At 46.5% G+C, this 16,787-nt stretch overlaps 1 protein-coding gene across 4 annotated transcripts in view; it reads right to left on the bottom strand.

The window, feature by feature from the left end:
* Positions 1-5,473: 5,473 nt before the first annotated feature.
* Positions 5,474-16,787, bottom strand: part of LOC144164424 (uncharacterized) — a 34,451-nt gene continuing 23,137 nt past the window's right edge. For 2 of the 4 annotated variants that reach the window (XM_077694961.1, XM_077694964.1), the window contains one exon: positions 12,366-12,535. In XM_077694961.1, coding sequence (XP_077551087.1) covers positions 12,499-12,535 — 37 coding nt within the window. In that variant the 3' untranslated portion in view covers positions 12,366-12,498. Of the gene's footprint in view, positions 5,832-12,059; positions 12,536-16,787 lie in introns of those variants that run through there. The other 2 variants (XR_013321194.1, XR_013321193.1) reach the window with 2 other exon arrangements.

Raw genomic sequence — 16,787 nt, 5'->3', positions numbered from 1 at the left:
TTTTTTTTTCTTTCCTAACAACTTTCAAGTGTTGCAAGTGCAAGAAAGATGGCCAATCAATTCCAAAGTGAGCTGCTAAAAATTTGACTGATATAAATGTTTGTGCATTTAAATTTTGGTGCACGTTAAATATGCCCAGGTTGTCCAGATTAATCAGGCCCTCGTCGCCAGTATATGCTGTCCCATACCTGATGGTATGGGGCTGGGTAAAAGGCAGAAATTACAGGTGACTGGGTGTAGCAGTTGTTCTGTAGCCTAAGCCGCCTTTGTAGCCGCCTAAGTACTGTCGTAAGGAGTACTGTTACCTTCAACAGATGCTCAGCAGACTACTAAACTTGACGAAAGAAATAAAATACCCAGAAGGCACTCACAAAGAGAAAGGGATACCTTAGCTGCTGCTGAAAAAAAAAAAAAAACGTATTGAATTGGCATTCACTTAACGTGCCAGGGAATGATTGCAAATAGTCTCGAGAAGCACCTTAGAATGAACTGGGTGTGGAGACAAAAAAAAAGCGACCGTGCTAATGAAAGCAAAGCAAATACAACTTGCTGCAAAATGTACCTGTAGGTAGGACAAAAACAGGTAGGACATTTAATAAAACGCAATCGGTGCTGCCCCCAGCCTCTGTGCGTAGAGCAGCGCTTTTACTTTTCAGCTATTTCGCGAGCTTTGAAGTAATTCTAGCGGACTAGTCGATGAAGTTCACAAGTTATTCCAGTTCAGAAGTTTCTGAACTGGAATAATTTTGCAGCAAATGCAATTGGAAGTCTTATTTGGGTGCCCTGAAAATGTGGAACACGCTGAAAGTACCTTCAGGCGAAGCCAGCTGTATCTGTAAAGCAAAGTCAAAAATGTCTGCCAGTGGAAATGATGATGCCTGGGTGATCGATGTGAGCCTGTCGGTCATGTTGCCACGTGAAGTTGTGCCTGCAAGCAGCGCAATCTCGCCGACGCCAAAACTCATCGATCACAATGGAGTGCAATATTATACAGTAGCCGATTGATTTTTGGGGCCTGGTGGGAAACGAAAAATAGTCCGAATAAAAGAACAGTCCGAAAAATCTGTGCAAAACGAACTTTTGGTTCATTTAGATGGGACTGAAGAAGTCATGAATGGTTCAGGAAAAAGCTGATGATAATGTTGCTTATAAGGCAGCGTTACCGGGTGCTTAAAAAAAAAGTGGTGTCTAAAAAGAGAAGTGGCCACGTGTGACCCGTTTCCGGCTTTCGAGATTGCTTCCACCGCAGACTACATGCACAATTATGGCCTCCAAGATCCAAGTTTGTTACCCCGGCGGGAGTCAAGCCAATCCGCATATGATTTGAAGCTAACCAGGCGGCTCAGGATTCAAAATGGCATTGTCGTGGAGTCTCACCGTGGCTCTGTTGTGGAAAATTTTGTCTGGAAAATCAAACTTGTGAATTAATTTTGTCCAAAATATCCGTTGTTTATACTATACATTACTCCTATAGGACCACTAGCGGTTTCTCGGGAAGGTCCGGAATATCCAGCCAGTCCAAATTTTCGGAGTCCGAAAAAAAAAAAAAAAAAGGTCGGCTACTGTACCTTTATATCATAAACCACGTATCGGTGTACATTTAGATCATTTGTAGCTGCATTTACTCAGCGCTTGAAAAATTGCCACATGTGTTCGTTCTTCATTTGCGATTCGGGTTTTTCGAAGGGTTGGCGATTGATTGAAGCGAAGGTTTGGTGCACTTTTGGCTTTCGTGCTTCTCTTCTCTCGACATCCTTTATGAAGGGATGGTAAAGATTTTGGGGGAAGGACTCAAATCTTTTTCAACGGCTGATGTGAAAACGCAGCTGAAAGGGGTGCTGCCACACGTGATGGTAGTGCCACGCTGTGAAGCCACAACAAGAGTTCAACGAGTGGATTCCACGACCAAAGTCTTGTACAAAGAGGCAGGGGAGGGCCTCATATTGCATCGACATTGTTTTTTTTTTTTTTTAAGACTATAGTCTTTCTTGGGCTACTTAAACCCCGAAATTTTGGTCTGTCTGTCTGCGACTCGATTCAGGCCAACGAGAAACACAAACTGCGTAATAGTCTTGCATACCCACACCCAAACCTAAACGTGCTAGTCCGGTGGCAGTGTTCATACTTGTGAACATTGTTGAACAAGAACAAGACATTACACAAATGTGGGGCAGAAAATCATTGCATGAGTGATATTTGCAGTGTTCCTTTATTAAAAAATTCATGGATGCTTGGTTTTTTTTATGGCAATTGCAATACTGCATCAACTGCAGAAAACTGTCACCTGCTGTTGACTGCGCCACTATAGCTTCTAGTGGCATTTTAAGAAATCAAACGGCAACACGAATGAAAGGATCCACTGGATAGGTTCCACGTTCCGCTTAGAACGCATGTGCAGTAGGGCAACGTGGTTCTATAAACATTGTAGTAGGGTGCCTCGATTCACACGCGTCTCCACCGTACGGCAGCGCTGGCATCGAGGCACCCGACTTCGAGCAGTAGAACGCGGTAAATTTAAATTGGCTTGAGCAAACCTCTAGCGTGTTATCTAGGGAGGAACGAGACGGGAGAGGAACAGCATGAGAGGTGAGCAGGAAAGAGAAGGGATGCATTTACTCGGCAAGGGCGCCAGTCGACTGTAGTCTTTCGGCGACATTTGCCACGGAAGGAGGAGATACACAGCCACTTTTTGAATGGTTGGCAGCTCTTGCAGAATTTGTAAAATGTGGTTCATAATGTTTAGTGGTTATTTTTTGAAAAGGTGGTGGGGAAGTCAACCGAGAGATAGGTGGATCATGACGAAGAACATACAGTTATAGGGGATAAGATGTGCAGTATCTGAGAATTAGGACGCAATGGATCTATTGGGTTTGGCAAGCCCTATGGGTCTACTGGGTTTGGCATGTAACGAGTGTTCACGTACAAGGCCCAAGCTTTGAACTGTAGAATTGAGCTACTCCGTTTCCTGAAAGGCTAACCTTGAAGTACTAGCATAGGACATATGCCTGCGCACTGTAAAACGACCAGGCAGTGCACTCGTGTTACAGCAGCAATGCCAGAAGCAGTTTTAGTTGCGTCAACAACCACAACAAATATAGGGTCAAAAAATGCTAATAATTCGGTGAAATGAAATGCGCAATATTCTGTGCTCCCAAGCAAAAGAAAAAAAAAAAAACATTCTTTTTGCACTTTTATTGCATTGGCCAATGCACGTCGAGCTTTCAGATGCAGCTAAAATTACACCAGTCAGAATGGTACGTTGTGGGCAAGATTGGAGGTTGAAACGAAACAAGGCAAGAAGTTTTAAAACATGACTGAATGTAGTAACTTGGAGGACTTTGCAATACGACAGCTCGTTGAATACTTCAGCTGACATATTGCAAACACTTTCGCAAAACTATTTTCTTTGGTACGTATGTATCGAAGTTCAGTAAATGCACTACTGTATTCCACCCGAAGATCTTGGTCCTCAAAACAAAAATAACCTCTCCTTAAAAAATATTCTTATGTTTCGCTCCAAAGTAGAAGTTACAGCTTTACAAATGAAAACAAAGCTAGGTCTTCCAAAACAACCAATGTGACATAGTTATTCATTCAAGGTTGATGCGTGCAGATATTTGAAACCGCAAATAGCGTCTCCCATCCAATTCTGAGCTCACTTTCACCATTGAAAGTACCGTATTTTCTCGCGTATAGCCCGCACCAAAAATGCAAAAATTTCAGTGGCAAAGTAAGTGTGCAGATGATACGCGGGGTTTTTCCTTTAGTGCAGCTTCACGGCAATACGTGTTGTGCCGTGAAGCTCCTACGCAGTGACACTGACTAAGCCTTCTGTGGCAGCGATTGCGCAAAACATACAAGGACTAGGAAGAAAAAACAAGGACGAGCGCACTCTAACAATTGAATTTCATTTGTGAATTGACTTTTGCCTTGTAGACGGTGTATTCTACATGCTGTTTTCTGTCTACATAGTATGTGATGTGTTGCTTGAGCAGCAGCTTTGATTGCAGCCTTTCCTGTAGCAAACGTGCGGGCAATACACGAGAATTTTTTTTTTCTTTTCCGGCACGCTGAAAGCGAGGGTGTGGATGATATGCAGGGGCGGGTTATACGCACGAAAATACGGTACTATTCATGTTTTTTCAACCGCTCGGAAATTGCACAAGCACTGAAGGCTGGCTTTGCCACACTCTTAATTGCACACAGTTCAAACTGTTTGAACAATTTCAGCACACACAAACCTAGCACGCACAAGCCTTGCGTACGCTAGTTACGTAAAGTGAAATTTCTCCAAATTCAAGTTTTGGGGGTTGAACGTGATGAAGCAACACAACTGTGCTTGAAGCATAGTGTAGTGGAGGGCTCCTATGAATTAATTTTGATCACCTGGCCAGAAAATATTGGCTGTCAATAGTGGCACCAGTTGGGATGGAAAAGTTGCTGCCTGTTGGCTGTGCTTGCAACGAGATACCTGGTCATACTAGCCACTTGACATGTTTCGCAAGTGTCTCTTGAGACTCTGATCTGCAACAAGACTAATGCCTGTGAAGCACAGAAACTTTCAATTGACAGCTGAACACTCCCTTGGAAGAGCAGCTTATGTATTTGCAATGGGGCACTTGATAGAGAATTGGTTTGAAGTCCTTTGAAATGGCTGGGTTGCACAGGTAGTATTAGACGTACGCTCGTATCCAAAATGTGTTGGGGGAACTTGCATTTCTTTGCGCCAATGTCTGGTGCATTTTCCTGTTTGGTTGCTCCGTTATTGCGTCTTAAAAATTTATGCACATCATTTCCCTTAATACTGTCTGTCAACATAGAGCTGTGCATGGCTGCCCCAATTATATATTCAATCAGTAGCCATGTTTCAAGTTTCCTCGCACAGTTAAAGCAAAGCAATTCATATTAAAAATGCGCTATTTGCAGCCGAACAAGAAAATTCAATCTCCGCATATGTCTAATTTAAGCTGCTTCAAAGTTCAGTGCTTCGCCAAGCAGAGAATGTTACGGTGTCTCAATCTGACACATCGCGCCAGTTGCCTGAAAATCCATACTGACAGGTTTGTTCGACGCAGCCTACACCCCCTGAACTGGTTCAGAGCAGTTCGTTGCTCATGCATTCACAGTGTAGAAATGGCACTGCACTCTTTTTTTTTTGTCCTTTTCTGCACCTCCTTGGCCGAGAGTGCAGAAAAACTCAACTGATCCTGCACTGCAAGAAACGGTGGAGAAGTGCTACAACACCTAAACTAGCTCGCGTCGTTCGAGTGAATCAAAAGGATCCGTTGCTTGGATTTAAGTGAGTAGAAATAAGCACCCAACTTAAATAAGCATGAAAATGGATACGTGGCTTGGAGTGCATTACAAGCACCCATAAGCGTTTTTTTTTTCTTTATGAAGTCACCAGTTGCTTTCCATCTGCACATGGCATCAACACTTTTTCAACAACGAGGTGTTTCTAGAAATCTTGAAGAAAGCAAACTTTTCTTTTTTCGGCGCTCTCTTCTTCCTTTATTTTTACAAATGGGCCTTCTCCTCAGCCTTTTGTCGTCTCACATGCCCAGTTTACATTTTCTTAGCTTGATTTCGCGTGACTGCCCTCACTGCACAGACAAGGCTTGTACATGGGCACAAACATCACATGGGGAGATGCCTGTTCTTAGCAAGCATTGATGTCCACGCATGCTGAGGAAGATCGACTGTACAGAGTTGCCACTCTGGTTGAGGCTTGTCCTTTGTGCCAGGTTGGTCAGTCTTGCTGGTGGGACCCCCGCCACAGACAGGACAGGCTTCCCTCGTGCTCCCGTCCACTCGTGCCTTGCGTGTTTGACCTGAGAAAAAGTGGAAAAAAAAAATTCACGCATCTCCACAAAGTGAACCGTGTTGAGTGGGCGAACCACTGGGGATCGTTCTTACCGTAAATCACCCGTGGCGTTGCCCACTCGCGCATGTGAATGAGTGACAACGCGTGTGTACAGTATGTACAATTCCAATCCAATACAATAGACCCTTTGCAAAAAGGCGGACAACACTGAGAATTCAGCGGTGGTAACACTGGTGGTGAACGCGACGACGCCATTAGAAAGGAAGCAGGTCGTACCAACGCCGTGGCGGTTGCACGTTTTCGCCCACGGCTTCACGAGTCTGTTGCCCCACGACGCGTGTGCAAAAACGTGGACGGTGGACGGCAGCTACCCCATAGAAACTCTGTGCTCGCAGCCTTTTCGCTTCCTTTCTAATGGCGGCGCAGCGCGTGCGCAGCGTTGCCAGAGTGGCTTGCTGCTTTTCCGCCAACGATTTGGTCATTTTGCAAAGGGTCTATTTAATCCAAATCCAATTCAATCCAATCCAATCCAATGCTCCTCGCACATGCGCAGCACGGCTCTTCAGGAGCCACGCGAAACTGCTCAACCTCTCTCTTTCTCTCTCTCTCTCTCTCTAACCTTCTGTGAACCTTTTATTTTGTTCTTGCTAAACCTTTTGTTGTATGGACGCTGGACAAGCCTTGGCCATAAGGTTATTCACCTCTAAAATCACTTCTCAACTCACAAACGGTTTGGACTTGTTGATTTTTGACTTTGACGCACATACAGTTTTTTTTTTTTATTGCTGCGGTTTTGACCGACTCTCCACCGTTTGATTTCACACGAGGAAAGTTGCACATTCAATCATCATCGTCACTGACGGAGGGTGCATGATTGTTTAATTTTGCACGTCCACGCATCCCTCTCCAAATCCAAACTGCTTCAAGCAAGCCGGAATGGCGCCACTCAAATAGACGCCGGCTTCGTAACGCGAAAAATTAGGTTCAATTTCAACAACTGAAAGCGTTTTTTCCCTTTCCCCCAATTCACCCACGATCAAGATCATCATCACCAGAGAAGGTTGTCCTTCCTGAAGTGCATTTTCAATGGAACATACGCCACTGAGACAAACAAAGCTTGGCTTTAAAACAGAGTCGGCAAAATACAAATGACAGAGGTTGTAAGTCCTAGCTGCACGCCAAGTTGTTACAGATGTGGTATATTACCATATTTTGCTGGAGTTGAACAACACTGCAACGTACCAATGACCTGAAATACAAGCACACATGCTCATACGGACTTCTACCAAGACCCCACCACGCCTTTCATGCTTGCTCAAGATGGCAGCAAACCAATGCCTACCGACTGGTGCATTCAGGAACTTACGAATACAACGAGGCAGTGGTGTACGCTTTACTTGCCAGCTAAAGAAAGCCTTCAACAGTATTACCCGCTTATTCGTCAGAGCAGTGAGGTTGATAAAATTAGATTTAATTTAGTCAAGACTGAGACGGTGTCATTGTCTGGTGGCCCGTATATTTGCAACAGCTACACGAAAAATGGATGCTGAAGACAAAACACAACCTTGTTCAATTAGAAAAGAAGTATCCTTTCGCAAACCCCACAACTCAATCCATCTAGACCTGAAATGCTTTTTTTAAACCCAAGATCCATATTAAAGAAACTTTTAAATTTCATGCTACACCAGTGTCATATCGGGTGAATGCTAAAAGAAGAGCTATCCGTGTGCTACAGGGACACTGAAGTCACAATACAAGTTGCTCTTGATCGATAGATTAGCTTACCGATTGATTGATTGACTATATGGTTTAACGCGCCGACGCAACGCAGGCGATGAGGCGCACGGTAGTGGAGGGCTCCGGATTAATTTTGACCACCTGGGGATCTTTAACGTGTGCCGAAATATAGTACACACGGGCACTGTTGCTTTTCGCCTCCATCAGAAAAGCGGCCGCCGCGGCCGAGTCGAACCCGCGACTTTGTGCTCGGCAGCGCAACGCCTTAGCCACTGAACCACCGCGGTGGGTGATTAGCTTACCGAGAACATGAATATTGCTAACTCTCAGGCGTATTTCTTTTAAAAATAAGGTAGAAAATATCAAAAACGTAAAGACAGGTGCCGCTGGCTATGCTGCCCAACTTGCACCAGAAGTGGTTAGGTCGTCTGGTGTGCACGTCTTTCCTGGATGTCGCTGGATATCCCTACGTGTCCATACTTGGGGCAGAGGTGCTTTTCGAGAGAAAGTGCGAACTACACATGAGCAGTTGGTTTCACCCCCTCAAAAGGACACTATGTTTTTCTCCAAAAAAGTGTCGATACTGATCACGGGTCCGGTCAAGGAACATTTTGCTTAGTGGTCCAGAGTTTGGGAAAGCAGGGCTGGTTTCTCCTAACTGACCAAACCACTCGGTACGTGGTAGCGTTGTGTTTGGCTGCTTCTATGCATCACCGCTGCCTCGCTCGCTTCCAGTTTATCGCGACGCAAACAGCGACTGCAGTTGCTGTTTGCGTCACGTTTGGTCGGCGTTTGATTAGAGATTTCTTAGCAATGAAGGCGTCTTCCGGTACCGAATCAACGCTAAAGGCTCTCTGCGCTGTCCCTTCAATAACTGGACGCTGCATTCAAGTGACACAACGAAACGGAAATATCCCTTTCCTTGACATCCAAGTGCCGAGAAGAGACCTGAAGTTCTCCCTTCACAGGAAGCTGACACATACCGCTCGCTACCTTTATTTTAATTTGGCTCATCCCGTCAACCACAAGGCCTCAGTTGTGTCCACTTTATTCAACAGAGCGGAAGCCATTTGCACTTTAGAATACGAACACAAAAGAGATGAGAGCTAGGTAATCGCGGACCTCCGAAAAAGATGGCTACCCTAAAAAGTTAAACTGTTCCGTACTCCACAGCACAGAGCAAAAGAGAGCGACGATTTCCCCGAGGACATCGACCACTGGAAATCTGCGACGTGTGCCAGTGCCTTACATTCCAGAAGCTAGTGAGGCGCTGGCCTGCGTATTCAGAAGAGAAGGGGTGCAAATCGTTCACAAGCCTTTGACGACAATAGCCCGCCTAATCCCCCGCCCTCATAACAGTGCGACAATGGGCAAAGCGCCCACGGTGGAGTACTGCATTCCATACGCCGAGTCCCTTCGTCACATTGGTGAAACAAAAATCTCCCCGAGAGGATTAGACAGCACAAACGATGTCTGCAAACAGAACGAAGGATGCAGCACCATCGCCGAACACTGCGATGCAGCAGACCAGAAAACTGACTTTGCCGGAACGGCCATTCTCGATAAGGAAACAAAATGGAGGAAGCAACTTTTCCCCGAGTCGTGGCATATACGGAGAGTCCCACAGCGCCTGAAATGCTAGCTTGGGACGCTCTCATCTGTGCATACACATGGGCTGTGTTCCGCACTGAAGGTCTTTGTGCGAGGCCAGCACCGCTGAATGGCTATAAGACAATGCTGTAGAGTGGGCCCTGTCACCCCCGAAGAAGGAGCCGAGCCGGCTTCAAAACGTCGAAAAGCCAGTGTAGCATCGTTGGATTTGGAGCCCACTTATAACTACTTTCTCGGAACAACGTGAAGATGTATGATCCAGGTGTCAGTAAATACTGCATCAACACTCGGTCTGGCATGAAATGTTTGCTAAGAACTTACGCTATCATATCTACACCATAGTAGCTTCGGTCGTTGCATAATTTACAAACACTTACCATTTATTGTGGCTCAAATGATTTGCGAGCACCTAACGAAAACTTCAAATTCCTAAAAGATTTTCAAGCACATCTTGCGCACTAGCCTGTAGCTGAGCACCACGAATTTCCTTCAAACGGATCTGTTGTAAGCTATTAAAATTTGCCCTTGCCCCAGCGAGTAGCGTCATCACAGGTGAGCACTAACTGTGCTAACCTGATGTGTACAGTTAAACCGGATGCAACGGATTCCTGGATTCAACGAAGTTTTTCCCTTCCCCACTGCCACCCCCCTTGAAGCCCATGTGTTCGCGAGCTCTAAGTAACAAAGGCATTATTGCGGTGGTTAACCTGGATGTACCAAACTCGCTAAGCAGACCAGCCATTGTTTTCTGAACTTCCAGTGAAAAATGGGCTGGCGAAACGCACTTTATAACTTACCGAATTTTAGCACTGCTTTAGGGAGCAAACAGCCACAAAAACGTCTAAAATCGCTGAAAACAAAATTAGTCGTGATGACGATCATGAATGGAGCGGCTAGCGCCATCCAATGGCTAACGGAGCACCCACTTGAGATTTCGCTTGTGTAGCGTGACACCACGTCACAAGTTTAACGACACTTCACTTTTTTTTAGATGCGAAGGCATCTCATTCACTCGCCCTGTCCCTGCATCCGGCGTTGGCGGCGGCGGCGTCCGCCTCTCCCCCATTCTCCTCGCCGCAACAGCCGTGCTCTCCGCCGCTTACCCCCTCTCCTCTCCGATAGCGAACACTCTCTCGCGAGGGGCATTGGATTGGATTCAATTGGACTGGCTTGGATTGGATTTGGATTGGATTAAAGTGGATTGTGTTGCGTCATAGCCGCGGCAGACGCACTGGCGCCGGCGCGTCCCCTCACCGTTATGCGCGCAATAAAACGCGGTGCCTGCACCGCTCCGCTCCATCAATCCAGCGCCGTTCCTCCGCTGTCCAACGCTGCAACGTGAACCCCCTATGCGTCGCATCTACACAGGGGTTCCCGCGAGGGGAGGTGGGAGGGTGTTTTTTTTTTTTTTTTTTTCCCACACTGCAAATGACCGTGCGTTTCCAGCGTCTGGGTGCGCTGTCGATTCAACACTTTAAATTTCGGCTGCTAGGCCTGCCTGCCCACGTCTAGCCGCGCGTCTCCACTGCTATCTGTGGTGTGTAGCTTCGTCTGTGATGAGTTCTGCAGCCAGAAAACGAAACCTTTTCTCTTTTGAAGACAAGCAATTCGATGCCATCGCCACTCGGTACAGTATCCCAGCTAGCACCCTCTCAGCAATCGAGTGCGGAAGTGAGCATCACGTTCGCAAAAGACGCCCTTTCAGCATGAGTCTGGTTCTTGAAACGCGTTTGGATCCAAAGAGTTCCGAAAGGCAAAAGTGATAATTAAGTTATGCTTGTGGATACAGGGGTAAGTGACCTTGCCTCTTTGGAATGCCATGTAGCGCCCAAGTGCGTGTGAAAGCAGCAGGCACAAATCGCGCAGTTTGCTACTGTGAAATAAGTCCTTGAAGGGCAAGTTCACTTTCACTGATGTCTAGCATTCTGCTTTTGTTTCTGCTTCATTCATACGAGCCTTATTAACTCGAAACCTGCATGCAATGAAAACTTGAATGTAACGGAAAATTGCAAACTTTAGTCAACTTAGTTTTAATCCAGGTTAAACTGTAGTACTTTTCAACCCCTTATAATAAACGCCACATCACTCCTGCCTCCCTGTTCGAGATCGCCCTCTACAGAATGGAGGAAGTTTCGTGAGATACACAAAGCATTCCATGTTACCTTCCATCAAGAACCTCGGGATCGCATAATGATGCTAGCAGTTTTGATGCTAAATATTTATCATACTGATGACGTAACAAGCGCATTGTTACAAGCAGTCGGTTGTTCCAAGATGGAATTGGGCCTCTCACAAACACAACAGCACAAGTGAGTGTGTAAACAAGGCAATCCTGTTGAAATTGTGCCAAGGCAGCACAAAGTTCTGTATTCCAATGGCATCAGAACAATGTGCAAGACACTCACACACTCTTTTGCAGCAGGCTGCAACAAACAGCTTATGGTCTGCTTATGGCAGGCATTGGCAATTGATGACAGATTGTGGATGTGACTAAAACTTGAAACCAAAAACAACTGAGAGACTCACTTTGACGATTACATAGAATAGAAAGATCGAAAGGTATGGCTTAAGCAGGTGGGCCTGTGCAGTCTCTCTTCCTCTATGCTATAAACACTAACAAAACATTTGTCAGACATTTTGTGTCAGCTGGGTGCTAGCGAGAAGCAAATTGACTTTGCAAGAAACTTAGCTGTGATGGAATCGCTACGCACACCCAACGCAGTCCCCTTGTGAAAAGTTCAATCGTTCCGGTACTTGGAACATTTTTCCGGGCATAAACGTACACCCCAGAGGACGAGAGACGGAGGAACGTAGTCTCAAGCATGTTCACAGATTAAGAGGCATACAGTGATACGCAGTGATACGAAAAGAGGGAGACAAACAGTACCAGCAGTGCACCCCACGTCAGCCGACGACACATGGCGCTGTCGATGAACAGTGGCAGCCACAGGGATCCAACGGCTGGCACTGGACTTACACCACTGCGGCCAGGTCGGCTCTAGTGTGGCACTGGGTCCCAGAGCTGACCACCAGCACAGGAACCTTGGGACCGGGCCAGTCGTCATCCCGCTGAGGTCCTGTCGAACACATTTGTGTTAGGGCCATCTCTTCCAGAGAGACCCTGTGACACAGTTTCCCGTTCCCCCGCTCGAGGCGCTGACACAGCGGTCACCAAGCACCTCACTGCTGACCTGGAGAGTGCACTGAAACACTGGGGTGCACAACTGTGACGGTCTTGGAGCACCGGGATGAAGTCACCGCGTTTCACGAAAGGTTTTGCTTTCCCTTGCCTGAGGCATCCAGGCACCACTGCGCAGTTAGCTTGGTCATGGCCAGCTGGAAGATGCGCCACCAGGCTCCACACTGCAGGGAGAGAGAGAGAGAGAGAGGCCAGCACTGTGGTATGCAGCAGCAAGCCTTTACTCACGGGCCTCTCTTTCAAAGCTAACGATTCGTGAATTTTATTCCTTGAAAACACTTCATGTCACAATTGTTCCTGCAAGAACAACAATGCGAAGTACGGGCTCCACGAATCGCATCATTCCCTGTCTAATATACACACATAAAGATTAAGAGAGTTAGACTGGGAAAAAAAAAAAAAAAATATTGAACCTCCCGACAATGGATGAACGCGAAGCTTTCTCGCAATGGATTCCTTCGTTGGCCATGCCCACGCTGTGAGTGCGTGCTACTATTTATTTATTTATTTATTTATTTAAAATACCTTACAGGCCCCTGTTCAGGGCATTGAGTAAGGGGGGTAGCAAAGGAAAGAGTTACAGATCATTCATCACAAAATCACGAGTTAAAAAAAACATCAGAACAACTTATGACGACAAGGTTCGTAATACACGTGCAAGTTCGGAAACGATAACAAGAAAAGGAAAAGTCAATATCATATCGCACACACGTAAACTGCGCACAAACATTGCAAGTATACAGAACGCTAACACGCTAGTACGTAAACTGGAGAACAACCAAAGATACCCAAATATGCACAGACGAAGTGCACCAATCAGTTTCTGCAGTCTCGAGTATGCACAACGGAAAGATAACAGGAAAAAACGCAGAACATACTCACGCGCGTAAAGAGACATTTCCAGCATGAAATGTTCGTACTCAGGCACAAAGTGCGACACTGGCATGGAGGTATGCAACACTCTCCTACAATACCCACGGCAACAATCGGGTGTGCACTCTGTATGCCTGACGTTTGGGGCGTTTGGCTCCAGTCGGTACCTGCCGCTTGGCGTTCACTTCGACCATGTCGAAATGGAGCAGTCGGATGGACGCTGACTTCATGACGCGAGGGACTTGCATTCGACTCCGGCCACGGGAAGTGTTCTCCTCTTTGACTTCACCCACGATCACAAATCACTGCTGCCAGATAAGGTTGGCTTTCCCACACGGCACATTGGCGTTACAGACGCCGTCAGTGGAGACATTAAAGCTTCGACTTAATTGGTGCCACTGTGGGGTGATAACCGCGCACAGTTGGCAAACTAGTTTCACCAGTGACGTGGTGTCAACAACGCCATCTCGTCACGATAGTTGGATCTGGGTCCCTATATAGACCTGGGGGATCATATTTTTCCCTACATACAAAAAAAAAGGGGGGGGGGGGGGACAATGCAGGGTAAAATAAAAATGTCAATTCTTGGTTTAATTTGAACAGAAATGCAGGGACCATATCAGTACGCTGCAAGGCATTCTTATCTAGAGAGTGTTGACCGGGACAATGCAGGTGCAAACGCTATCTTGTGACGCCAAGAGAGAAGTTTGACAGTACAGTCAGCCAAATTGTATGATTACAAAAGGCGCTTCCCAAAAGCACCTCCCTCTTTACACCTTAGCCGCACGCCACTTGTGCGATGCAGGAAAGCCTGCTGCCACTACTGGTGAACATTGATGCACGTTTGCTTCGATTGATCACAGGCTCCCAGACTTACAGGCAGGCGTAGTATCACCCAAATTTAGCGTGTCATGAGCGTGTTTCAACATTTTACAAGTGCGTTCTACACGTTGAAGGTGTGTCATCTGTTGTCGAATGTGTTTTGCTGTGTAATGAATACGCCTGCCGCGGGAAAACCTTGTAGTCTCGGCCACTCCTATCGTTCGGACTAGAGCGAACTCTTCGTTCGGACCCAACCGCCCCGCGACAGTGGCAGCATTTGATGCATCCTGTTCCAAAGTTCAAAATTATTGCAAAGGACGTACTTAGCAAATGCCTTCAGCAGGGCAATGCTCATTTTAAACGAGTCATGGCCTTGTTACTTCTCAACGCATTCAGCCGCAATGTTTACCCATTGTGGATGGTAGTGCAGCCATTTTTGATGGTTGGCAAGGTTTTGACTGCAGCACTTCAAGGACAGTGGGACCACGACTGTGTAAGAGAGATTGATTGATTGATTGATTGATTGCTTGCTTGATTAATTGATTGATTTTGATGTTATTGATTGTAGGGATTAATAACGGGCCGACACAACGCAGGCAATGAGGTGCACCGTAGTGGACGACCCCGGATTAGTTTTGACCACCTAAGGGGGATCTTTAAAGGAGACATGAAGACAAAATACAAGTTTGTTTTATTCAAAAGATTTCGTGTTTTATAGTGTCCTCGGTGCCTGTCCGGATGCAAACGATGTTTTATTCACTGAGAAATTAATCAATTTACTTTAAAATTTTGATTTTCCCGCTAAATCATGAGTTTTCGTGGTGCGCAATGACATCACAGGAACTGACCGCCCTGCAGCTGATTGGAAAGCCTTGTTTACCATTAGTGAACCTAGTTTACCTAGTGAACCATACCGTCGCAAGCTGTTTTGTGCTTCTGGTTTGTTTTTATACTGTATTTGAACCTGGCTTGTTTTTGTTCTGGGAGAAAACAATCGTTTCGTTAAAGATAGTGCTCGCTCGACAAATATGGTCACGTAAGACACCGTTGCTTGCATCAATCGACCAGTGTCGTCTAAAACTATCCCAAAAGCCCCGCAGTGCTGTGCAGCTAAACCAAGCATAGTTCGCACAGTACCAACAGCAGTACGCATCAGTACTTCTATGTTCACTTGTGCTTTCGTAACTTCCGCTGTTTGTCCCACCATTCTTCGGGCTTTAAAAAGAATGTGCCCTAAATTTAAGCGCAAATAGTTCATTCGGCAAGCTTAGAAGCTCTGCCTAATTTGCCTTTGCTTTTGCCGCCCTTTGCCAATCGCAGAGCTGGCTTTATGACATCATAGGTTCTGTTGCGGGAAATGAGCTGGTGGGTCGCATGGCCATTCCCTTTTTTCCCGATTATATAGCTTATGTGAGCGAAGTGTGTGTGATAAAAGTGGTGTCAGTATGATTCTAACGAGGCAATCTTTTGAATGAACCAAACTTGTGTTTTGTCTTTATGGCTCCTTTAACGTGCGGGCGTTTTTGCTTTTCGCCTCCATCAGAAAAGCGGCGGCCGCCGCCGTGAATTGAACCCACGTCCTCAGGCTCAGCTGTGTAGCAGAGATGTGTTGTGGCAAAATCAAGACGGCTGGCCACCTTAGTTTTCAGCATAGGTATCTAGTTCACCATTCTGATCTCCTTCCCCCGTTAATTTAACCCAGTGAGTACCGTATTTACACAATTGTAGGTCGACCCTTTTTTTCAAATTTGACAATCCAATGTTGGGGGGTCGACTTGGAATCCAAATTGAAACGTCTACCGTAGTGACAGGAAGAGAAACGAGAAATCGGGGGTGATACGAGGTGGGGACAGCTTTGCACCCTTGATCCCATGGTTATGGTCTAAAGTGCGAAGCGCATGGGGCGTTTTCTGCTCACGAAAATGCACTGCGCTGACACTGCCGCGAATACCACCCGCATGCTGCGCGCTACGCGATCGGCGGCAGCAACATGGCGGCAGCAACATGGCTACATCACCAGCCGCGAAGAGGTGCGTGTAGCTCCAGCGACCGCTTCTAACTCTAACCGCTCTTTATGATATCACAGAAGGCACAAACAAAGGCGTTTGTGCAGGAAAGGAGCTGATAATGTGGTCGAAAACGACACTACAAAGCAGGGGTTCTCAAGCATGTTGGTCCCAGGGAACCCTGCTAGGTCCCCCCCCCCCCCCCCTTCCCCTTCTGCCATTTTTCATTCCGTTCATGCTACATTAACGTGCAATAAATTCAAAAGCAAGCAAGCGTATCGTTTTTTTTCCCGTCAACTTTACGCGCATGCGTACGCTAGCGGCACCTATCTCCAAACAGGAGAAATGCGCATTGGGGTAATATAAGGCAGGGATTCAGGTGCAATAGTTTAACCACGTGGCCCGTTTTCTGAGTCTGGCTGGGTACAAGCTGCTGGCGAGATTTATTGCACAGCTTCCGCGTTTCTGTTATGTGCCAAGATGTGCTTACTGACACTCGGGCGTGAGTAATGGAGGTTCCTTAGATCGATCGCACCTCAAGTTCACCATATAAGACTTTGCGACTGCGGAACCAGAGAAAATTTATCAGTGGCTCGCGGAACCCTGAGGAGGGGCCTGCGGAACCCCTAGGTTCCACGGAACCCACTTTGAGAAACCATGCTATAAAGCATCATCCACGCCACTAGGGAAAGTGCCCATCAAATATCCGCCACCG

The sequence above is a fragment of the Haemaphysalis longicornis genome, unplaced genomic scaffold, assembly GCF_048455015.1.
Source record: "Haemaphysalis longicornis isolate Haplotype H1 unplaced genomic scaffold, Haemaphysalis longicornis Haplotype H1 scaffold_13, whole genome shotgun sequence".
Classification (NCBI taxonomy): domain Eukaryota; kingdom Metazoa; phylum Arthropoda; class Arachnida; order Ixodida; family Ixodidae; genus Haemaphysalis; species Haemaphysalis longicornis.
Note: the sequence above shows the minus strand (reverse complement) of the source record. Positions and strands in the feature narration are given on the sequence as shown.